The following is a 25,762-nucleotide window of genomic DNA, read 5'->3' on the forward strand; positions in this document are numbered from 1 at the left end:
TGCCTTCCACTTTCCAATCAAAAAAAAAAAAAAGATACAGGACATATCTTCTGTCTCTACTGGGAATGTCGTGAAGATGAATGAGATGCTGAATTTACAGGGTTAGCTGAGCTCTGCCAGAAGACTGTTGCAGATTTGTGCTATTTAATTTTACTCAATGTCATAAATGCCTCCCCCACCCCCATTTTCAAAAACCCCTGAAAACTTCATCTTTCAATTAATTGGTGTCAGGTAGTCCAAAGATTGTAGCCCAGATATCTGGGGATTATAATTCTTTTCTTCTGTGCTAACAGTGCCCTTATTTCTTGCAGTGTAGCCTTTATTCCTCTGTGAAGATGTGGTTCTTCAGATCAGACATCAGAGTGTTTTTGGAGCACAGGATGGAGAAAGATTAGACGTATGAAAGAATCACACAGGTTGAACAACAAAGCAGACAGAAGCAGAAAAATCAAACAGGCACATGCTAGGCTGGAGAGGTCACCTTTTCCCCCTTTTCTCCTAGATCACCCTTCTCGCCTCGTGGACCAGGGAAACCCTATAGGATAAAAAGAAAACCAAAAAGATCTATTGGTATAACTGTGGCAACACCATATTGAAAAAAACCTTAAGAATTCATGTTTCTGAACGCAAATATAAAGAAACATGGCATGCCCTCAAGTCTCAAAACTTAGATGGGTAAAGTGGCACTTAGAAATAACAGTTTCCTAACATCTCAAATATCTGTAAACAAAATGTTTCTTGCTTTTTCTCCAAAGAAATGTATAGTGGAGAGAATATCAGGATCCTAGTTTGAATCCTGGCAAGTTCTCTGATTTGTGGGACTGCGGGCAAACTTACTTCACCATTTTAGTCCTTTGACCATAAGACGAGGTTAATACCTATTAATACTACACATCTGCTGGTGTGAGCATTAAATGTGATGATATATGTAAAGTACCAGAATGATGTCTGCAGACAAATGGTGCCCAATAAAGAGTAACTACTATTACTTTTTGCTACTGCTATTATTCACAGAAATACAGGATGAGCAGTAATCATTTTAGGAGGGATTGACTTTCGACATTCTCTATTTTTATAGAATTATGTTGCTATAAGATATATAGAGACTTTATGCTAAAAAGAAAACTACTGCATAATAGCTTTGAGAATAAACATACCATTCCCTAAGGGTGGCATGTGAAAGATACTTCGATTTTATGCATATTTTAAAATAAGTAATTTAACCACTCATGTTGAGTGTCTAATTTGGGAAAGTATTTTGAAGTGCCTCTATCAACTGTCAGTTATTAATTTCATACTAGATAATTATGCTTTTTGCTCTTATGTCTATCTCATGCCAACCCTAGTGGTTTATTTCATATTGCTGTCTACACACACAGCAATATATGCTGTGCACAGAAAAATATTAGAAGTATTCTTGCTGTTATTGATGATGGAGACCATCAGCATCTATTATAATGGGAAGATGTTTATTGTAGGTATTACTTACATCAAGACCAGGCTCTCCATCTTTCCCCTGCCAAAGAATCATAGTAGCTACATTAGTGTTCCTAAGTTTCACGAATAGGTTATTATTCTATTTAAGGCTGCCTGGACATGCAACACTAATATAAAAACAACTAATTCAGAAATGTGAAAAAGATCCTCTATTGATTAGTAACACAAATTTCTTTCAGTAAATCAAGTGAAGTGACTGTTAATGTTGCAGGTAAGTGTCATGAAAATGTTTTTATTCTATATCAGGTTAAGTAGTCTGTTATTTTGCTGAAGTTTAATGCTTGGTATTCAAGTTATCAATCTAAGAGTAAGTCAAAAGCAAAAATACTGTTTAGTTGATTGAAAAACACACCAGCACTAACATTATAAGCACATCTATGCTACTTTAGTTTGACAACTTAGTAGTTAGCTCATAAGTGTGTAAAGAATGTGAAAACTGTTTATTGTTAAATACAATTAAGTAATCATGGTTTGAGCTTATTATTTCAATTCATAAAAACTAGAAAGTACAAGGTACGTGGAAAATACATAGGGGTTAAAAACCTTGAGACAACAGTATATGCTTCTACTGTAGTTCTACCCTACCCCATCAAATCATTTACAATTATCCCAAAGATAATATTCTGAAGCAAACCCGAGGCTCTCAATTTGAAGTGGGTGTAATTGAGAATTTTCAGAAGATAGAACACTATCAACCTTCTCTGTTCTGAAGATCACTTGTCATCACGGTAATTTAGAAAGGTCAGAAACATCAAAGTCATCAGAAACATCAATCTGAGAAATACCTTTTATTAGCAAGAGCAGTTTTTGTAAGTGATATATGAGAACAGATAAAGTCTGAAGAGAGTTTTTAAAATTAAGCTTCCACACCCACTTCTGGTACAATGACCTCCCAAGGAAGGGCCAATTATGGGTCTGGTCAGATGGCCCAAGGAGGGGTTATCTGACAGTCAAAAGCCCCCTTTCAGGTTAGCACTGTCCATCTCATGGACAACCTCTGATCCTCTCAATCTGGTGAAGTGTGTGGGTGTCTGTATGTGAGTGTAAGAATACGACACAAATATGACCTATCTCTGAAGTACACAGTTACATTGGCGTTGAAGAGAATTAGTGGATTGTTCTTTGCTCCTCTAATGGGATTAGTCTCCCCACGAGGGGAGGGTTAACCACGCCAGGGACAGGTCATCTATACATGCTGAAGGGAAACACCATCGCGAGACAAGAGAACTCACGGGAAGACCATACGGTCCTCGGGGTCCCGGCTCTCCCATAGCTCCTTTTTCACCCTATAATGAAAGGTGAAAGTGCAAATCATAAACAAACACCTATATTCACACACTTTCCCTGACGGCCTGTGGCTAAAGCCTCTATTTGAAGTATCATTCTATCAAAATTCCAAAGAGTCAGGCTCTTTCAGGGCCGCTGCCAGTGATAGAGCAAAAGAAATCCATGTTAGCATATTTTACAGAATCACCTTTGAAAGAAGGACTGTCTGCCCAGCGGTGCAAAAGGACTTGCATATCTAGGGTGTGGTGCTTGGGTTTCTTTGGCCTTACTGTGAAATGTTTGTTACTAATTATTTTAACTTACTACTTTTTCAAAAATGTAATAAGAAAATTCTTTTTCCCCCAAATGTCTCTTCAGCAAGCCCTTCCTCCTTGACTGCCCCTGCCCTTAAATGAGCTTCACGGTGCTCATACACCAGGAGACATACCCACGTTATAACTTGTCTATTCTCTGCTGAGCCCCTCACTGGAATCTCCATATTAGGGTGCCAGGGCCCTGGCTTTTTTCCCTACTGCATGCCCACGGCTTATAATAGTGTCCGGCACATCAGTAAATATTTGCATAATTCATGAATCAAGTCACATCAATACAATCATGTATGTTTTGCTTCCTTTCGGAAAAAGAGGGTTTAAAAACATTTATGCTTTCTACTCAGTGCCTGATAAGGTAGGAATTTACTAACTCATCACTCTCTCTCCATGTACCTATTTAAGTAGCAGAGCTTGTCTCAGCTTAAATAATAATCTTTTTTTTTAAACTTATTTTATTATACAGCATGTTCTTATTAGTTATCTATTTTATACATATTAGTGTATATATGTCAATCCCAATCGCCCAATTCATCACACCACCACCACCACCACCCCCGCCACTGTCCCCCCTTGGTGTCCATACGTTTGTTCTCTACATCTGTGTCTCTATTTCTGCCCTGCAAACTGGTGCATCTGTACCATTTTTCTAGGTCCCACATATATGCATTAATATACGGTATTTGTTTTTCTCTTTCTGACTTACTTCACTCTGTATGACAGTCTCTAGATCCATCCACGTCTCTACAAATGACCCAATTTTGTTCCTTTTTATGGCTGAGTAATATTCCATGGTATATATGTACCACATCTTCTTTATCCATTCATCTGTCGATGGGCATTTAGGTTCCTTCCATGACCTGGCTATTGTAAATAGTGCTGCAATGAACATTGGGGTGCACGTGTCTTTTTGAATTATGGTTTTCTCTGGGTATATGCCCAGTAGCAGGATTGCTGGATCATATGGTAATTCTATTTTTAGTTTTTTAAGGAACCTCCATACTGTTCTCCATAGTGGCTGTATCAATTTACATTCCCACCAACAGTGCAAGAGGGTTCCCTTTTCTCCACACCCTCTCCAGCATTTGTTGTTTGTAGATTTTCTGATGATGCCCATTATAACTGGTGTGAGGTGATACCTCATTGGAGTTCTGATTTGCATTTCTCTAATAATTAGTGATGTTGAGCAGCTTTTCATGTGCTTCTTGGCCATCTGTATGTCTTCTTTGGAGAAATGTCTATTTAGGTCTTCTGCCCATTTTTGGATTGGGTTGTTTGTTTTTTTAATACTGAGCTGCATGAGCTGTTTATATATTTTGGAGATCAATCCTTTGTTGGTTGATTCGTTAAACGATCATCTTGAATGCTTATAAAAAATAAGTGTAATTGGAGGTGGCCCCAGGAATATGAAATTATGATAATAAAAAAAGAGATGTCTGCATTTCAAGTAGTGTTTTCTTCTGCTGCCATCTCCAAAATTAAACTGTCAGTATTTAATATGGAAACGTCAGGAGAATGATGATGTTTATGTGAGGGGCCAAAAGAAAATGTTACCTTCTTTTATCACACCCCTGAAGAAGTTTAACAGTAGCAAATCTCTTCCAGGGGTAAAATGTCAAGTTCAGCTGATAACTGTGCATGCAGATCTAAGTATTATTCTGTGTTTCTCTACACTCCAAATTCCCATGTGAGCAAATTTCAAGTCACTGTCAATATTCTTCTTTAACTTAAACTTAGGGGTTGTTGGTGCTAATTAGCACTGTCACTTAGAGGCACATATAGTATAGGGAGATTTGGGGGAATAAATATGATAAAAGCTTATTGCACTTTTACTCATTATTACTTTATGTTTATTACTGAAAGAGCAGGAATCGCATTCAGTAAAGTGGCCAGGCTTTCAAATGAAACAGATTTAAATTTGAATTCCAGTTCTGGCACTGACTGGTTGTGTGGCCCTGGGTAACTTTCTTAACCTTTCTGTGCCTGTGTTTCATTGGCTGTAAAATAAGAGAGTAATACATATTCTGCAAGAATTTTTCTGAAGATTAAGTGTGATTATAAAATATGAAATTATATGTTGCCAAATAATGTGTCCATAAAAAGAAGCTCTCGTTATTATCGTACAGTTAGAGGTCTTGTTTTTAATGAAAAGGGCTTGAAAACCCAAAGAGCACTAATTCAAAATAAAGTTCTTTCAGTTTGATCTGTCAGTGTTATTTATGATTTTTTAAGTGATGGTGGTGCTGTTGGTAATGGTGTGTGTGTGTGTGCACGCACGCGCGTGTGTGTGCATGTGTGCGTGTGTAAATGGGAGGGGAGGTGGGGATTTAGAAGGAAGGTTCATGTAACCTGGAGTTGGTCTAATTCGTAAAAACTCAATGGATTAGAGTAGCTGTGGTTTGAAATATCTCCACAGATCATTTTGATATACCTACTCCCTTCTTCCTCCTCTGATTGAGTACTTCAGCTTTATTTTGTTTTTAAAATGAATATACCGTGGCTGATTTGAATTCAGCTGTCACTAAAGCTGTGGAGATCCTCTTGCAGAATTGCTCACCCCAAATACTTACTTTAAGCTAATAATGACAATTCCATCTCACTCCCAGTGACTGCTTCAGAAGTGGACATATGACCCAATCCTGGTCAATGAAGTGTCAGGGGAAGTGGCTGGGAAGCTTTGGGGACAGTTTCCTCACAGCTAAGGAGGATACAGGAGAAGACAGTCCCTATGTTTGCTCTCTGCCGATGCCTTGCCAGAGGGGGGTCTGGGACCGCTGCAACCAGCTTGCCTGTGGTCAGAAGACAAAGCCAGCTCTTGGAAAGGGCACAGAAGCAGAGCCTAGAGTTCCTCCTTTGACTATTGTGCCACACAGAACTATAAATTTCTTTATTGTTTAAGCCATTTTGAGTTGGGGTTCTGTCACTTGGAGCCAAAAGCAGCTTAATGGTTTCAGCTTGAAAACTTTTAGGAATGAAATATTACCACAGGGCCTTGAATGTGCAACTTCTTTTCCGGGATTAATTCATTCCAAAAGAACTTTGAACCTCTCAAATTTAACACACTCTACGCAGTTCCTTAGTGGTTACAAGGCCAAGATGAAGAAATCAGCTGCAGGTAGGACGATAGGTGCTCTGAAGAGCTGACTACTAATGCTGCCAGTCATGTATTTGACAATTCTTGAATAACACTGTCTGTCAAATGCCTGGTTTCTTTTAGGCTGGTCTCATTTCATTCAGGATCTTTAATTTGCATGCCTACACTGAGGAACTATTCTAGAATGAACCCCTTTCTTGATTCCTGCCTCTTTAAAATTTGAAACTTTTTCAAGAGAGTCCAGATGGCACCTCCATCAATTCACTTTGAGAATCACACTCCAGTTTAGCACTTAGGGAGAGGGGCACTTGGAGAGAGTACTGATATCTGATCCAGTTAAGATAGTCAACATGCTGAGTAAATACAAGTGTAACACTTTACACTGCACACCATTTGACTTAAACTATGCCTTCACAAATTCTTAGCCATTTCATTTGCTCTCCTGGCGAATTCTACCCCGGCGCTGAGACCTGATACTCTTATGACACTGTGGAGCTCTCGGAAGTAACAGCTGATTTACCAAACGGTAAACCCTCTTGAGTTCCAGGGCCTTCTGCCACTAGACTACTTGAGATTTGCCGCTCCATTTTTAGTTCATGTACTGGATTTCTTGATACAATGCTTGAATGCACCAGCAGCATGAGGCTCTTAGCTTTTAAATCTTTTTAATTAAGATGATCTTCGTAAGTCTTTTGTTTGACCTTAGAAATAAATTCAGATGACTTATTTCCTTTAGGACTCACCTCTTCCTAGAAGGATTCTTGGGTAAAGCCAGCCTTCCTCATCGCTGAATGCACGGCATGTACTATTTGTATTCACTTAGGCCTCATTATCTAGTTATTCCTTGCAGGTATTTTTTTCCTCTGCAATTAGATTGTAAACTCTTCGAGATCATGGAAAATAGCTCCTTCCTTCACAGTACTGAGTAAGTATATACAGTGTATTAATAAAAGGTTATAGGATGATGAATCAATTACTATTATGCAATTCATTAGAACAATTAGCAAAATAGACTTCATAAATGGGAGGAGAGCATTTTCATTCCACACTACGAGTACATTGTGTTTTGTACATCTTAATGTGATAAATACTTACTGAATAAGTGAATTCATTTTATAGGACATGGAATTATGGGATGGGGATGTATGCCAAAGAAATCACTACATGGCCCTCTATTTTAAAGCAAATTATCCCAGACTGATGAAACTCTATCTAGTTTTAAAAGACCACAAGGTTGCACAATGAATCATTCCAACATTTTGAAGTCCTCACCATTAGGATACTTTCTTTACATCCTATTCTGGATGGTGGGGAAATTGATGACACAATTCTACTCAGATACAAAAAAAACCTTCTAAGTTTTTCAGGGTGAGGAAAAGAAAAAGCAGAAGAAAGACAGAGAAAGAGGGAGAGAAGTTCCAGACAGATGACCAGCTGCTGATGCTGTAGTACATTTTTTTGTATCAGATGTTTATCTTCCGCTCTGAGTGTCTTTTTTCCCCCCAAAGATATGGAAACATGGCTTAGCAATAGAGAGGTTAGTGGAAGGTTTTTGTTTTATAATGCACTAAAATTATTTCCTTATGGTTAAAGAAAGGCTATTCTTTTGCTTAAAAAGAGGAGCATGTGTAACTGTGCAGAGAATACTTAGGTTTTGTAAGTTCCCTTTAGAAAAGTTATAACTTATTCTGAATGAATACAGTAGCTTTATATAAAAGATTATCGACCAGAATATATAGTCCTGGAAAGTTTAGACCTATTGACATCAACTTTCTGGATTAAGGCCAAATGAACACATCTCCCTTAGGGGTTAGGGAGGAATGGTCTGAGCTATTTACTTTAGCTATGAAACTGTATGCATCTGTTTTGTTGTTGTTGTTGTTAAGGCAGGCATGTCCTAATACTCTGTCATTCTCTCAGCATGACGACCCTGAATAGAACTTAAGATGGCATCTATTTCCATTTACTATTGGATGGCCCTTTATTTCTTCTGGGAAATGAACAGCTCAGATCAACTAAGATGGAAAAGCCACACTCTGTGTTTTCCTTAGGTCACAGCTTAATAACCTCAGGAGCAACTTACTCTTTCTCCTTTGGGACCTGCAGGGCCATGGGGTCCCATAGGGCCATCTGTACCCTAAAAAAAGATAAAAATAATATAATATGAGACATATCCCAAGGGTTGTAAGAAAAGCAGTTATAATTTATCCTGGACTTTTCCTGGGTGAATGATGCCTTAGAATGTCAGTAAGACAACACGTCTCCTTTCAAACTGCTTTATGCTTGCTTCTTTCAGGCCACTAGTTTTCCAGAAACTCATGCAAAAGGGATGAATTATATAACTGCCTATTTCAATGAAAGGCTCACACAAAATACTGTATATCATATTTAATTATATATTTCCTCCCTGACTAAATGGAAAATCTTCACTTTGCCCCCAAAATCTTAAGAAAAAATAATTGTTTTTGCTTCACATCACCTCTTCTTCACATCCATTCTCTGCCCCTACAGTTACCCCTACTCCTCTTGGCCACAGATGCTCTGAAGTCTTGTCTTCAGCTGTTTAAGAGGCTCGAATAGTTATACAAGTAAAAAAAAAAACTTAAATAAATGAGAACAGTGTTTAACTTTTCAAGCTTTCTTCAGTTCTGTTGGAAGCAGCAGGGGGCTTAGAAGGAAGGAATTATTCTTATAGGTTCTGCTGCAGTGGCTCAAGTCACTAGGCTTATAAGGCACAAACCAGGCAGCTGGATGATTTAATGGCATAATTGCCCTCTGGCCTCCTGGTTCAGGATTAGGATTTCTGTGGCAGATGAGATAATATTTGGATGAATATAGGAACACTGAGGTCCAGTGAAAATAATGACTGCCTGAAACAGGTTTTTAGAATTGAAGAGCTTGGAATTCTTTTTGATTCTTAAAAATGTAGCAAGGACTTCAGGTATATTTGCTCGTTTTCAGGAAGACTATGCTTAGATTTGCAATGAATTTATTATGATATTTGCAAACATAAACTATTCTAGCACAACTTTTTTAGTATTCCTATTTCTGTTTTACTATTCTTGTTTATTCTATGAGTCTTGTGATATGAAATAATTCAGGGTTTTAAACTCATTCTAATGTTGGTGAATTATCAACATCAGTTTGATCTTTTTCTTACTGCCTGAACTCAAAGTTCATCTTCAGAAGACTTCTAAATATTGAGGACCTGTAGCTGAAATTTAAGAGATGGAGCTGTTAAGAACCATAGAAAAGAGACAAAATGACAGAAGACAGACAAGTCATTTCAATGAACAGAGATTTGAAAGTTAGTTCCAAAGAAGAAGTTACATTTCTAATATGGATATAAACATAAAAGGAAAAGCAAGTTAAAATAAATTCACGTGATTTTGATTCCTTCAGAGGGCCCCTCCCATGGAATTGCAGGAAGTGTTCATTGGTTATGGAAAAATCTGTCTGGGATTCTACAACAATGAAGCCAATTAGATTGGTCATTCTTCCCACGTCACAAGTTATCCAGACTTGAACCCCGGCTTCAGAAAGATGTTCTGCAGTTTAGGCTGTATGACAAACAAGGCTGCAACCCAGGCTTTGTCTACCTTTCCCTTTTCTGCCCTATCTTTGTCCACTTTCTTCTGCTCCAGTCCTATGTACCCCTCATCATTTGATGGGAGTCTGTCCTGAAGCATACAACTCCTAGCCACAAAACCTGTTGGAGCAAGTTGAGGTGCTGACTCACCCGGGATCCTGGCTTTCCGTCTAAGCCAGATGCTCCCTGTGTGATTTGGTTGGTAGCAGGGTTGGTGGGTGTAACACGAATGACAAGAACAGAGATTAGTATGAGGTACTGATGAACAAATGTAACACTTCAAACAACATAATACGCAGTCACAGGGTTCTGGGATGAATATCACATTGCTACAAATTGTTAGTTAAAAAAAAAACCATGTGACAATAAACACCCCACAGATGATGGCATTTTTATGACATTTCCATTTGATAAATTCTTACTTAGAAATCAAGTGAATGAGGTTTATAAAGTGGGCTTTAAAATAGTTACCAGTAACAGTCTGGGTTGCTAATTTCTGTATGAAATTAATTTTCTAAAGACTGTGCCATTCACAATATATTTCTTTCGGTTCTGAAAAAAAAAATAATGGTCGATCTTCTAGGAAAGGGCTCATTATAATAATCAATCAAGTTAGAATTTCAGAGGAGAAGAAAACAGCTCTAGTTTTATTTGTTTAAATAGCATTTGTGAATAACAAATGCAGACTTTTAACATGTCAGGGTGACTCTGGATTTTACACAGACGATACTCAGTGTTTTCTGGATTGTTCTTACTGTGTTCACGTTAGTCACCACTAGAGGGACTTCTAGGAACAGGAAAAAGCCAGAAAAACTTCATGAGTCCAAAAAGAAATAACTGTCCCAAACAACATTGTCCCTCAGCTCACTTCAAGTAATCAAGCATCAAAGTCTGAATGGGAAATGCTTTAAAAATGGAATGTTGTTCTCAGGCAATGCATGCTTTTCTTTCCCTTCAACTCTAGGCTATGCATAATGTATGACCAAAAGATGACATTTTCGATGCTTGTTTTTTCAATTATAAGCGCAATTACTTTTTTGGTATGGCTTTTGTATCTCAAAACTCAAATGTTTATTTATAGTCCTTTAAAAATGTTGATTTGATCAAGGAGTATTTAAGAAAGACAATGCACTAGTTCTATACATCTCTTGGCAAGGTTGCAGAACTATTTCCCCATTTTATGCTTCAGATGTAGTTAATAATACAAAATGGAAGAAAAAAAATTTATTCCAGCTGCAAACTCTACAAATGATGCTATACCATACATTTTGGGGGGTACTTTTCATTTTTTATTTTACAATTCCTTCTGTACAATCCTTTTGTGAGTCAGATTATAACTGCAAAATTCAATTTACTTAGCAATGACTAAAATTAAAAAAAATACGTGTGTTATCATTCGCTTAATGCTAGCATATGTAGAGCTTTCGGCTAAATGTTATATAAAAATGACCACTAGTCCTAGATTTGAAATTAGGGAAAACTTTAAAGAAATCAGACTAAGGGTTTAAATAAAATAGAAATCCAAACTTTCTTTTGCTTTTTGATACTTTCTTCAGAGTCGCCATTATTAAAATTTAAAAATAAATAGGGGGATGATAAAATTTTTGCACTGATTATATAACATTATATTTACCTGGAATGTGAATTAATGACTCACACATATACAGGTTTTAGGTTTTATACCTGTGGCATGATCTAATTGGTGTGATTTAACCTATACTCTAATATAAGGCTTACATCATTCAATAAATGAATACATATTAAGCATCTACTAAGTGCCTGATCTATGTAAGGCATCGGCTATCAAGAGGAATACTTTAGTACTTAGAATACAGTACTTGTGGGAAAAATAAAATAAGCAGTCACCAATTTTTTTATGGAGACGTGTATAAACTACTTTCTATTACCAATTTTATGTCATATTTTAATAATGTAATCTATAATGTTCTTTACTGACTTTTATCTGCATTCACTGAATAAACAGCATATGAAAAGCTTGAAACTAAAACTTATATTTAGGAATTCCCTGGCGGTCCAGTGGTTAGGACTCTGTGCTTCCACTGCAGGGGACACAAGTTCGATCCCTGGTCAGGGAGCTAAGATCCTGCATGCTGCACGGTGCAGCCAAAAAACAAACAAACAAAAAAACCCCTCATATTTAATAATCATTTAAAAATATCTTTTTAGTTGTTGTGGTAAGAAGACTAGCATAAAGTGCATGAAAGTTGGAAATCTCCTTTTCATTAAAAATAAAAATCTCTAAATAACTGCAAAATACTTCTTCCATACTATCCATTATTGCCGCAAGAACCTCGTAAGAGGGCATTTCCAGCACAAACGACATATAACATTTAGACCACAATATGATTGATTAATGTAAGGAACCACAGCACTGACCCCACGCCTTCAACAATGGCCAACTGCATACCTTCCACTAACAGGGGGCTATGGTTTTTGGTATTGAAGAAGAAAAAATAAAAAATGAGGGAGGATTTGACACTACACTAAATAATAAAAACATTTGGGAGAAATTATGAAATAATCTGCATAATAATTTTTTAAAGGGGAGGGTGATGGGAGAAGAATTGTCAGCGTTAAAAGAGGAAGGTTGGCATGTATGTAATTGAACGACAGAACATTTATGGCATTGTTTGTTACGGGGTCTTCCTCTGACACAAGAGCAGACATCAGAGAAAACAAAACTGGGCCGAGCTCTGTGCGAACACAGTATGTTTTCCAGTTACAGAAATCTCAACCATAAGATGGTCACTGAGTAAACCAGAGTTCTTACTTAGGGTAGAAAGAAAAGTCTGAGATTTGCACTGAAATGGAAAGTTTTCTTTACTTACTGGAAGACCAAGGGGTCCTCTGTCACCCTTTTGACCTGGTTCACCCTTCAATCCTTTAACACCATTTAACCCTGGTTCACCCTAAATGCAAAAGCAAATGCCGATTTTGGTTGCTATCATGGGCGTTTCAACTTCGAGAGAAGAGAGCCAGTCTCTGAAATGGTTGCAGATTCCAGTTTTAGGTAACAGCAGAGTCAGGCTAGATTTGTCTTGCATCAGTTCAAAAATAATCTAAAAACCTTAAAGAATTAACAAACTGAAATTGACAATTAAATAATATTCTAGGAAGCAGAACTCCTGAGAAAGTGTGCTCCTTACAAGCAAAATGTATATGTCTGAGCTTCGAATTTTTCAGTTTTACCTCAAGGAAATTGGTGTTATGCTACATTGTTCTGACCAAGTAAATCAAAGACAATCGGAGTGGAGGATACTGAAGGAGGCTGAGCAGGAAAGACTCACTCTGCTGGAATGGAAAACTGGAATATGCAGGACAGTGTTGTATATATGAATATTTTAAGCCTTTAAGCATTTTGCCCAGGGGAATGAGCTAAAAATGTAGCAACTGACTTTTGAAGTAATGCCATTTGGTGAATCCTCATTCACTGACATTGCAAGTCAGGTCCCTACAAGGATTAATCAATAGAACAGACAGCAAAGAGCCAATCCTAGGAGAGAATGTGAAGATCACAGAACTTACATGTGGCTTTACTAACTGTCTATCTGTCCAATCTCAGAATAAAGTAGGTTTGAATTTAACTTAAGGTGACAATACAAAAGCCATGATAAGTGATAAATTCTCTTGACTCTGTTTTTAAAAACCTAAGAATGTAATACACTATTTTCTCTCGGCAGCAGCATGTTAGAAATAGAATTCTGACCTGTTCCCTTTTCAGCTTTTAAGTACAGATATTAATCTCATCAAGAAAATCTTGAAAGACTTGTGGAAGGAAGATGATTTCAGTTTTAAATGTCCTATAGAGTCCTGAGTGGTAGAGGTGGGAGAGGGGAGAGGTTATGCTTACATGGCAGGAGGGATTATTAATCTGGGCAGTATTTCCCCCGTTTGCTTGATGGTGCAAATAAGTGCAGTACTTGTTAAAGAGTCCAGGGCACCACCTGGACCATAGCAGCACAGGAATGGTATTTTTAATGTCTCCCAGGTGATTCTTCTCATCAGGAAATTCGAGGAAACAGTGAGCTAGAGTCATCCACGGAACCATGCTATTTGAACTTTCAAAGGGGTCACAAAATAATAAACACATTGGCATGACCTAATGGAGTTCGGCAGCTCTGAGGAGAGGGAGTTTGTAATGCTGCCACTGTAGGAAAGCCAAATATTCTATGGTTGGTAAAGTGTGATCCTGGGGATGTCCCAGAGCTAGAGTCAATGTGAGATTAAAGCCAAGGCTCAGTAGTCAACTGCAGTTAACTGGTCTAAACTTGAGATTCAGGGCTTTGCATGTGTGGACTTTCATTCAGCAAGTGATTTAAGATGATGAATAGGCAGGGCAGCCTTGGTAGGCTAGGAAGTCCTTTGGTGAGGAATCATGCATTGATAGGAATGGGCGTTAACTGAGAAGGTAAGTTTAAACAATCAAATTCTGGGGCAAAAATTTCAAATTTCAACTCTGAACCTAAATTCTAGTCCCAGATCTGTCATTTAATTGGCACAGTAATTTAGAGCAAATAACCTAAATCTCCTGAGCCTATAGTTTATTATCTATAAAATCAAGGAACTAGCACAGGTAAGCTATGAGATGTTTTCAACTTTATAATTCTCTGAAATCTATGATTTAAATAACAACTGAAGTTAAGTGTAGGCAAAGTGAATCATTGCCCTGTGGATATCAGAAGGATCTTGGGCATCTATTAATGTAATGGTGATGGGGTAACTGAATCACTCATAGAATTAGAAACTCAATCTTGGTGGCTTTGGCCTGAGTCATTACAATTAATCTGGTCTTTAGTGGTACCTTAAAATCCAAACAGAAGTCAACAGAGGAAATATTATTTAATCCAGTGTGGGGAAGGAGGCCCAAGAAGGCTAGATAAGTACCTAGACCACAGAGCTGATAGATAAGCTCTCTTTTGACCCCAACAAAAATGTTCTTACCCTAAACTATAATCCATGCCACCGAGACACTGTCAATCACTGGCCTTATCAGAAGGTAAGGCATTCTAAGAAGAATAAAGAGGCACGAACTCTTTCCTTTCTTGGGTGAGTCACCTGCTTCATCTCAAAAAGGAAACTCAGGTTTCTGGAGTCAGACCAATCCCTCTGCCACCCCTAAAGCTGGGGGGTCAGCGGGAGTGCTCAGAGGAGAGGGTGGGCCGCCTCTAGGCTTTCTGATCCTTAGTGCCAACACTGCATTTATGTGTCCCCTCACCCCCTCTCCATTTCAATGCATCAACTCACTACTGAGGAGGTTGCAAGAGTCATGGAACCTTTTCTCAAGCAGTCTTGAGGACTAGATAAATTCTTCTGTTCAGAACAAAGCATCCAAACGCAAGATTACAATAACAACTGACGTTTATTGGGTGTTTATTAACAGCTGCACTGGATATTCTGCAAAGTGTTCTATAATCACACCTCATTAAATCATTACAACACTCTGAGGTAAGTTACCTAGTTGAGTAAATGAAGGATTAGAGAGGGTATATAATCTCCCCAAGGTGACAAGCCTGTCAGTGGCAAAGCTGAGATCAGAACATACGTCCTCATCACATATGCTCACTGAAAGAAGAAGCATGTCTTTCAGGGCTCATTTTAATCCTCCAAGGTGTCTTCTCGGTCTACACAAAGGCAAAGAATGCACCTTCATCCATCTTCACAATACAAACTGCAATAATTCTCCAGGGAAGGGATATTCTCCATTGTTCTCTTGTTAATTCAGAGTATAGAATACGTGTATGTGATGTAACCTTCTCCTCAGTATAGCATACTTGATATACCTCACCTCATTCTAGACTAGTGACCTCTGGGGGAGTACAAAATTAAGACGCTGGATAATTAAAGCATTTAGATGCAGTACTGCTTTATGACAAGCAAGAAGTATCAACTAATAACATCTGAATATACAACTAAAGATATCATACTAAGAAAGAGCATCTGGGCTAGTCTGAGAAATGTCATCAGATTCACTTTTTTTTTCCTTTTAGAATGTTGATTTTGAGTATATTATGATTAGTAACTTAAGAAACTTACATAGTGACAAGGAAAAAGGCAAAATGAGGACTAATTCATCTCTAGGTGATATCACTTAAATTTGTTGTAAGTCATTCGCTGTTGTGAAATTTAAACATCTGGATACTTAAAGGCTTAAAGATTATCAACATTACTTGACAAATAAATAAGACAGGACAGACATGCTTCTGTCATGCTTCCCCACGATTAACAATGAAACAGCCATCAAATAATCAAGGGATTTGTTGGATTACCTTTGGTCCAGGAAGTCCATGGGGTCCCTGAAAATGGAAAACACAGCTTTTAATTAAGAATTGATTTACTTTTTCCCAGCAGAAGTGACTATTTACTATTATATAAAGTAACAAAAGAGATGTATAACAAGAATCTTTTTGTTTGAGCTATAGCTAGAGGCAGGCCAGCGGATGCTAATACCTAGTGAAAGTTCCTTCTAGCTCTTGGATTCCTCTGTAATAGGAAATTCATTAACAGCAATTCTTTCTGCTAAATACCTGTGAGAGGGAGGGGGGAATCTGCCAGGGTTATATGGAAGAAAAAAAAAAAAAGTGTTTGTGGACCCACACTACTTCTCTTTCTCAAATCCCTATTTAAAAAAATCCAGGTGGAATATGTGAGATACCTTATGAGTTTAAAATTTGCTAAAACAATTTTGAACTTTAAGTACCAGTGAAGAGGAGACCTTTTCAATTACTGACTGCTCTAGACCCAAGGTTTTAAGAAATCTAAAGGAGCAAGAAAATGAGGAGATGACAGTCAAGTTTGGAACCCTGTCGCATTATTTCTTCAAGGCTAAGAAAAGGATTCTAGTACAGGAGTGCTAAACATTATTATTTAGAATGCATTCATTTTTACAAAGATGAATTATTCAAGGCTCTTGTAAAAATTATTTACCAGTGGAAGGAAGTCACAACACGTTCATGAATCAGGGCTTTTCCCCTGTATTTTGTGGAAAATCTCAGTATAGAGACTAATTAGTCAACCTATATTAACTAAAGATTACTGTGGATTGCTTTAAACTTTCAAGTCATTTAAATGAACTATTTGGAGACAGGAGTATTTAAATACTCATCAGCAAAATCATACAACGGTAGGAAAAAGTTTTTGTTCTTTTTTTTAAGCAAGCAACACACAGATACTTGTTACATATGTCTACACTGGAATAATATTTTCCCTTTGGATATGTTACGGATAAACATTTTCAGGAAATGGCCATTTTATCAAGAATTCTTATTTCACTTTAGAAATGGTTTTAAATTCCTTTAAACTAATTACTTTTATGATATGAATGGATATAGCATTTTAAAATTTAATTTTCTAACTTAAAGTGGCGGGAGTATAAAAACGCCAGAAGTATGCCACTTGCTTGATTCTTAAAGCACTGTTTAGTTTTAAGAAAATCAGATTAATTATAATTGTTTTGTGGTACGAAATAGAAATGGCACTTAGTAAGAAATAGATGATTGGGTCTGGGGCTACGCTCTGTGGTTTAGGTCATTCCAATGATGTTCTTTCTTGGAGCACAACAGGAGGAAAGAGTGACCGACAGTTTATTTAATCTCTATGATTGAAGACATATGGTTTATCGGGACACTGTCGAGACAAATGTGACCTTAGAGACTGCCTGACTTGTCCCCAACCTATCCTAGTCAAAAGCATTTGAAGCATTCTGCCTTCTAGTTCTAGCCTTAACAAAACTGTCATTAGGTAGACATTTGGAGAATTATGCTGGTTTAATGGCTACCTTCCTCACTGAACGTAAGTTCTATGAGGACACAGTCATTGCCTCCACTGGTCACTGAGGGATACTTGCAGTAAACACTGTATTTACAGAAGTATTTAAAAGTGAAAAGAAAAAGATCCAACAATATATATCATCTGTGGAAGTGATACAATTTTTATCATATTATTTTCTAAATGTTCTTATTGAACATTTCATTAAAGGGTCTCAATCCTCAAAGTTGGTTAGAAACATTCGTTAATGGCTACAATTATTAATCTTGTTATGCTATTAATGGCCTAGAACAGTGGTTGGTTAAAATGATTTTCCAATGTTCATACTCTAAGAGTGGAGTAAAGCTTGACAAATCTGTTTATTCAACTTTCCTATCACAAAACTACCCTATCTCTTTCCAACAGATGTGCCTGGGAGAGTGAAAGACAACACTTTTACAACCAGAAAAGCACCCCCTATTTTTTGTCCATTCCACAGAGAGTAGTACAACATACAAGCTGGCTGTTTTGAGGGGTGTGTTCATGTTTCCTCTGGTAGCATGCTCTTAAACAAATGATTATATTTTGGAGAGAAGGGAAACTTACCATGGGGCCTGGTGGGCCATGGGGACCTGGTGGGCCTGGTGGGCCTATGATCTGCATGTCCGAAAAATAAACATGAATTTGGTTACTTCATTTAGATAAGGCAGTTAGGCTTGAATCTCATGCTGGGCTTCTGCTAAGGCCATTAATGGTTGCAGAGGAAGAAGGATACTGGAAGAAGTGATGCATTTGATTCTCTACATTTGGAAATTCCTTCGTGAGAATAAAAATACTTAAAAAAAATACAGTTGTTCTACAAAAGCCAGAATAAATCAAAAGTACATTAAAAGAAAAGGAAGCAACTGATTACCAAGAAATGCCATAATGCTACAACTACTGTTAAACTCTCAAATATTTCACTAAGCAACAACAGGGCTCTGGAGAAAAAAAGAATGTAGGTTCTACATTCACAGAGCTCTATCCAAAAGCATTGTGGGAAAACCATTGATTTTCTCCTGGGGATTAGATAGTCCTCTGAAAAATCACTTCTAACTCAGACCTCTGAGACGCTTTTGTCTCTCGCTGTACAAGGCTGACAGATATTTCTTCTACAGTTTGACAGACCAAGAGGTTCATGGCCTTTCTACTGTTGATAAGCCATCTGGCACAGGTTGAAGTCGGTGAATAATTGGCCCATTTCAGAGTTTTTCGGGAACCATGGAAGTTCAGCCCCCATGGACTTACGGAAGGACCCTGAGGACCTGGCAATCCCGAGTCTCCTTTTTCTCCTTTCATTCCATTGGCACCCTACAAATAACCATTAAGAGTTGAGCTGGTCAAGTAAGGAACAGCTGAATTTTCTCCCCAAATCCATCATCCTCTTGAAATTTTTATAATATCATGCACATGATAATGTAAGAGAAGGATTTATCCCCTTGCATTTTAGTCTCAAGCTAAACAGCAAGCTTCCTCAAATCCCTGGGATTGTGCATGATATGTGAAATTAATGATAAAGTAAATGAAACTAAGTTATGCTTGATTGGTTAAACTTATACATTGCTAAATATATCCAATTATAACTGTTATATTTTTAATGGTGGTGCTGACTTTAAATAGCAGTCCTTTAACTTCGTTTTCACTGACACTTATTTACACATTTCCTTGTTTTACAAAATGATCTAGGGCGGTGAGGTTTTCTATATTATTTTCCCTACATTTTTCTACATTTCCCTCTCCAAATTCTCAGTAAAAATTATGGGGGAAACCATAAAAACACCATCCCATAATACTGTAACATAAGGAGAACACTTCCAGAGTAATTTGTTTTTTAATTATTTTGTATTTTTTAGGTTTTTTTTATTGTTTATGTAAAAATGATCAGTTACATCCTACATTAATGACCAACTCTATTTATTTTACTATCTTCTAGTGAAAATAATTCAGGAAAGCATAAAGGTTTATTTTATAATTCATTTGGTTAGATGCTTTAAAATGTCTTCTAGAGCCTTAGTTGTAGTAATTAACCAAAAACACCTCAAATATTTAATAATAAAAATATTAAATGAACCATTAGATGAGACTGCAGCTAATAATACAACTATTTTCTGATTATTTAATTTATCTTAATATGAATACATCTTTAAAAATATAAACATACCGGTAATCCAGGAAGTCCAATTCCTCCTTTTTCACCTGGCATACCTGGGTCCCCCATGTCTCCCTTTGAACCTTTGAGTCCCTACAAATGATATGGTTTGCACTTAAGAATCATACTGACCATGGATGGTTACATAATAGGGAAAATAGAATTCCAGATTACTTTTGCCAATAGATGGGCCTCAGGCTGAGATGATTCTGATTTTCATTTTTAGGTAGAGTTATCTCTTATAGCAAACTTCTACATTGAATCAATACTATTTCCTCTTGTAATGGAAGAGATTAAATTCTATTACTTAGGCCATTTAAGTATGAAAAGCAGGAATGTAAGTGTTGACATCATTTCTCCTGATTCCACATTTTTACCTGCCAGCTAATTTTATATCACCAGTCCTGAAAACAAATTAATGGGCTTAATGCACAATATACATTTTGAAGCAGGACCTAGTGTTATAGTAACAAAGGTCCAAATAAATTTTTCACATCTCCACTCATTATATCCCTCTATTCCTATTAAATGCAGGCAGAGGTTCCAATCACCAACAGTTTTCAATGGTCCCATCTACAGACAGGTAGATCATTCAGTATATACTAATGCTCAATTAATGCTTAGAAATACTTCCACTTTTCCAGTGTTATTATTTTGTTCTCGTGACATCTCTATGAGGTGATCGAAGATGTGATTTTTATTCTCTTTTTACAGTGAGGAAACAGATATATGTGTATTTTGAATGCAAAAAAATAGGAATTTTGTGATACTAATACTGAAATTAATGTATATCGTTAAGCATTTTCATCTAAGGAGGTTCACTGCAGTATGACCAGACGGCCCATCCTTCAGCAGAGATGATCATAGTTATTTTAGTTATGGTTATAGGGATCCCTGGTTGCACTAACCTGTTCATATTTTCTATACTAAAAACTACTTAAGGGCTTCCCTGGTGGCGCAGTGGTTGAGAGTCCGCCTGCCGATGCAGGGGACACGGGTTCGTGCCCCGGTCCGGGAAGATCCCACATGCCACGGAGCGGCTAGGCCCGTGAGCCATGGCCGCTAAGCCTGCGCGTCCGGGGCCTGTGCTCCGCAACGGGAGAGGCCACAACAGTGAGAGGCCCGCGTACCGCAAAAAAACAAAAAACAAAAACTACTTAAGGACAGGAACTTGTCTTTTCTTGTTACATATATCTGTTTCATAGCACCTACTTCAGAGTCACCCACTAGGTGGGTGGGTGGGTGGGTAGGTACCTAAATAGATAGATGGATCTTATAGTTAATCAGATCCTGGTTGGTTTCAGGAATCTAGTAAAAGAGAGCAGCAGGAGAGCCAACCCACTGGACCTAGTAGTAGAAGAAGACCTTGTGAAGCCTATAGAAAAAAATTCAGCTATTGTATATGTAGGGATGACATACCATGTAGTATGTCATTATGTATGTCAAATTATTTATAATGACTAACTGGGGGAGGTAATACCATCAGATTTTTAAATGCTAATGTGATCTCTGATGGATATAGCAGATCATCTAAAGTCTCTTTTATAACTACCACATGTTAATTTAGTGTGATGTTATATGATTTCAATATACAACTCTGATATTAAAATAACCCTTCTCTTAATTTTCTTATCTAATACTATCTCCTGAGAAGGATATTTCACAAACTGTATCAAGAACGTCTTTGATTTCTTAAGATCTTCTTGATTTTAGCCATTTCTTAGGTAAATAATGGAAGCCCAGAAAACATCAAAAATCTTGAAACTCATCCTTGTGATTAGATTCTGAATTTTGAATACTGTCCACACTCTCCTAGTCAGATTCATTTCTACCAGGGGTTGGCAAACCATGGCTTACAGGCCAAATCCAGCCCAGGAATTGTTTTTGTACAGGCTGAATGTTTAAAACAAAATTTAAGTGGCATTCAAAAAATCTGATAGAGGATGTCTATGGCCTGAAAAGCCTAAAACATTTACTATCTGGTCCTTTATAGAAAATGTTTGTCAACCTCTGTTTTAGGGGAAACCCTCGGAGATACTGCCATATTCTACAAAGCTACAAGTGTCCTGCTTGTTTCTGTCTTTTCTAATGATCTAGAAAATTAGGTACAGTCTTTATTTGGGAAAAGACAACAATGTCAAAATCACACATGTAAGCAATATCTAATTTTGTGGAAACTACCGTCACAGCTTTAAATATTGAATTATTTGTATTCACTGACAAGAGTTAGGCAATTCTTACTAAACTGGTAATTATCTTACAAGTCTAATAAAAATTCACAGAGATGTCATTGGTAGATTGATAGGGATTATTAAGGCAAATCTAAAGCATCATATAACTTGTATGTTTGTACAAAGAAAACTAACACCTAATTTAAAACCAATTGCTTTTTAGAGTTAATGTAGTCTCTAGAACAGAAGGTAAGAAAAAAAAAGAGAATATCATAAATCAACACTCATGCCTTTTGGTCTTCAAACCTATAACAAAAGGTCATCAATAATGATGCTTTAAATGACAGTATATGTCTTTGAAAATTACCTGCTCTCCATCAACTCCTGGGACTCCTGGAGATCCTGGCTCTCCCTGTTAAGATAAAAATTGATGGCTAGCTTCTTATTTATTATTGGTAGCATACTACACTAAGTAAAAATGAGGCAAAAAATGATGCTAGTTGGTAACAGTACAATTTAACTTTCAGCAAATGCATCATAATTCAAGTACGTTATTACATCATACCACATGACTATACAAAGTGAAATAATGTTTTTTTTTCTCTTGGCCACACTGTGTGGCATGCAGGATCTTAGTTCCCCCACCAGGGATCGAACCCGGACCCCCTGCAGTGGAAGCCCAGAGGCTTAACCACTGGACCGCTGGGGAATTCCAAAATAACATTTTTTTTGAATATTATGTATAATAATACTTACATATCGCTAAGATTCAGTGTTTTTATTTTTTCCCCTCATGTGAGATTCAGACTATAAGAATTTGGTGAAAGAAAACTGAAATCATCTGATGGCTGACCATATCCTCCAGGAACAACCTATACGCCTCAATAATTAATTTTTTAATTAATTTAAAAATAATAGTTAATTTTTAACTATTAGTTTTTAAAATTAACTATTATTAATAATAGTTTTTAAAATTAACTATTAAAATAATAGTTAATTTTTTCCTCCTTAAAATTCTGTATGATTTCTCTTATTTTCCAATTTTAGAAAAAAGCAAAAACATGGTAGTTAACTCAAGAAAGAGTAAAATGAAAGGCCCCATATGTTTATAATATTTAACCTGGCATTGTTTGAACCGTGAATACAAATTCATAATGATTGTGAATGTGCTATTTCCAGATAAGCCTCACTGAAGGATATAATATATCAGATAATATCTTAATCCACAGAAAATTACTTTTGGATCAATTCAATTTCCTATACTATGCTAGGAACGAACTGAATTTACTATTCATATCATGATTTATTAGAACACTTGACAAACCCAAAATAGATGGATTTATTTTTTCTTAACTGAAGATGTTCCATTAAAGATAAATTTAAACAATGTGCTAGAGATTTATTCAAACAACAAATGTCCAGTTACTTTTCAATTGGAAAGGTACTGAACAAACAAATTCTTTGAAAGGCAAGATATTATTTTATATCAATGGGTCATTTATGTAGACCCCATTATAAATCTCTCTGATGCCCACACCTCGGAAACTTTGTAAAAACAATTCTTTGGAGTGTGTGAGTGGCCTGCCTCGCAGACAGATTTCCAAGGGAACTGACTTGAGGCTGTATTTTTCTAGAAAGGTTTGTTTGGTGATGTTATAAACCACAATATTGAAATGGTTAGAGTTGCTTTCCCTGGTTAGAACTTTAAGAGCTATTGGAAATCTGAGCCTTCCAAATGTTAAAGGAAGGCATGACAAACACATGAAAAAAAAAAAAGAAAAAATCCTTTTTTAAAAAATTCCAGATTTCCTGCTCTTTGTGGTAGCGGCAACATTTATTTTGCCACCAACAAGTCTGTTAAGGTTGGACGCAACTGGCTAAGCCCTAGTTTCATGCAGTCTGAATACTTGTCAGCACGCTGGGGCCAGTAATGGTTGCTATGCTTTTCCCTTCAAAATGTGACCCACAAATGTTTAAAGGAAAATATAATTCATGAGTTATTCATTTATCCTGCACCCACCAAAAGTAGTTTGTAAAGAGTTGTTTGATGTATAAGAAGTCAAACAGTCCTTGTTTGATAAAGGAAGGAGGAATGCTAATTTGAATAGGTTCCCATTCAGTCTGAGGCTGTGCGTCCTGAGTGAGAATGGGTTTTATATTTGCCCCGTGCTGAATTTGCTGACTCCTGGTCATAGGCACAACTCCCTGCAATTATCCCAACCTTCTCAAGGGGAGATAATGGAAAGCATGAAGGACTGTATCAACTAAGCCAAGATCTCAATTACAAGATCATTGTGGCGTGTACGAGGTGGGCCAGAGTGCTGGCATAGTGGGAAGGGTGGCACGGTAAGAGGTAAGGGAGTATGACTAACAACCCTCCCCCACACTACTTGTCTAGACATTCACTTGGCCAATTTCTTCCTGCCTTTCAGTTTCAGCTCGAAGTCATCCTTGACCCCAAGGCAGAGAGGAGCCTTCCTGTACACATCTTAACCAATGTACTTACTCTGTTTATTAATAATTGTGCCTTTACTTGCCTTTCTCCATCCCTGGGCTAATACTCCTTGTTAAAACCCCTTGCTGGGCTTCGCTGGTGGCGCAGTGGTTAAGAATCTGCCTGCCAATGCAGGGGACACGGGTTCGAGCCCTGGTCCGGGAAGATCCCACGTGCCGTGGAGCAACTAAGCCTGTGCACCACAGCTACTGAGCCTGTGCTCTAGAGCCTGCGAGCCACAACTACTGGATCCCGTGCGCCTAGAGCCCGTGCTCCGCAACAAGAGAAGCCACCGCAATGAGAAGCCTGTGCACTGCAACGAAGAGTAGCCCCTGCACGCCGCAACTAAAGAAAGCCTGCGTGCAGTAACAATAGAACCAACGTAGCCAAAAATAAATAAATAAAATAAAACCCCTTGCTATATCCTAGTATCTTTACTAGATATCAGTATTTACCATGGAATAGAGGCCCCAAATTAATTGTTGATTAATGTAATTAGTGAATGAATAGCAATTGGATTATAAAACACAGGGGATGTAGGTTTTAATGATATAGCTTTCTTGGCTAGGTAGCTAGGTAGCTTTCTTTGGGTCAAGTGCTTTTGGGGCTTCTGTAGGCCTTTGGGCTATAAAGAAGAATCAAGTCCCAGAAGGTTTTGAGGTTTGTATGGAATAAGGTACATATTTAGCATTGAGGACAATTTTGCTTCTGGAGACTTAGTCAAGTGGGGGCATAAAGCAAGGATCTTAGATCTTGGTTGACTCTACACAGAGGAAAAAGGAATCTACAGATTTCCGTCTAGGTTTTCTAGTCCAGTTCACCAAGATACTAAAGAATAGGGATCCAGGCCAACTTGCTTACCAGGGATAAAGACTGCATATGATTGGAGCATTTTTTGTGTTATATCTCTTAGGGAGCAGAATGTGGTGGAGAAATAGAAAATAAAAAATCCCCAAACTTACAGTAATGTTATACATGAAATCTGTTTGAAATTAGCATCTATGTTCTAAATATATCTCACATAGCCAAGGACCTCAGTAATATTTTACTGCATATTCCTTTTAATAATAGAAAAATAATTGTTTCTATGTGCTAGCTTTCAGTTTTTAAGTATCTTGAAAAAGTACAAAAGCTGATATGTGTGTGTGTGTGTGTGCATGTGTGTGTATGAGGTAGATTTAGCAAATAAACTGCCTAAAGGCATAAACAAAAGATGGATTTTGACACCACTTGAATCTCCTACAAGAAACCCAATGATGAAAGTCGTATTTCAACACGTGTAGCTCAGGTCTGAAAAGCCAGAATCGCTGGCCATGTATTAATTGATCAAACGTGGTTTAATAAGCTTAAGTTTGAGGGAAAAAGCTAAC

At 37.3% G+C, this 25,762-nt stretch overlaps 1 protein-coding gene across 1 annotated transcript in view; it reads right to left on the minus strand.

Annotated features, from left to right (window-relative positions):
* Positions 1–204: 204 nt before the first annotated feature.
* The window catches only part of COL25A1 (collagen type XXV alpha 1 chain), a 452,646-nt gene continuing 427,088 nt past the window's right edge, over positions 205–25,762 (minus strand). Inside the window, exons 24-33 of the mRNA XM_029234563.1 lie at positions 22,266–22,310; positions 19,740–19,820; positions 18,827–18,889; positions 18,146–18,196; positions 16,063–16,089; positions 12,625–12,705; positions 9,926–9,961; positions 8,270–8,323; positions 2,730–2,783; positions 205–535 (exon numbers count right to left, since the gene is read on the minus strand). Coding sequence (XP_029090396.1) covers positions 464–535; positions 2,730–2,783; positions 8,270–8,323; positions 9,926–9,961; positions 12,625–12,705; positions 16,063–16,089; positions 18,146–18,196; positions 18,827–18,889; positions 19,740–19,820; positions 22,266–22,310 — 564 coding nt within the window. The 3' untranslated portion in view covers positions 205–463. The remainder of the gene's footprint in view (positions 536–2,729; positions 2,784–8,269; positions 8,324–9,925; positions 9,962–12,624; positions 12,706–16,062; positions 16,090–18,145; positions 18,197–18,826; positions 18,890–19,739; positions 19,821–22,265; positions 22,311–25,762) is intronic.

Source organism: Monodon monoceros, unplaced genomic scaffold (assembly GCF_005190385.1).
Source record: "Monodon monoceros isolate NGI ecotype Baffin Bay Population unplaced genomic scaffold, NGI_Narwhal_1 Super_Scaffold_20, whole genome shotgun sequence".
NCBI classification, from domain to species: domain Eukaryota; kingdom Metazoa; phylum Chordata; class Mammalia; order Artiodactyla; family Monodontidae; genus Monodon; species Monodon monoceros.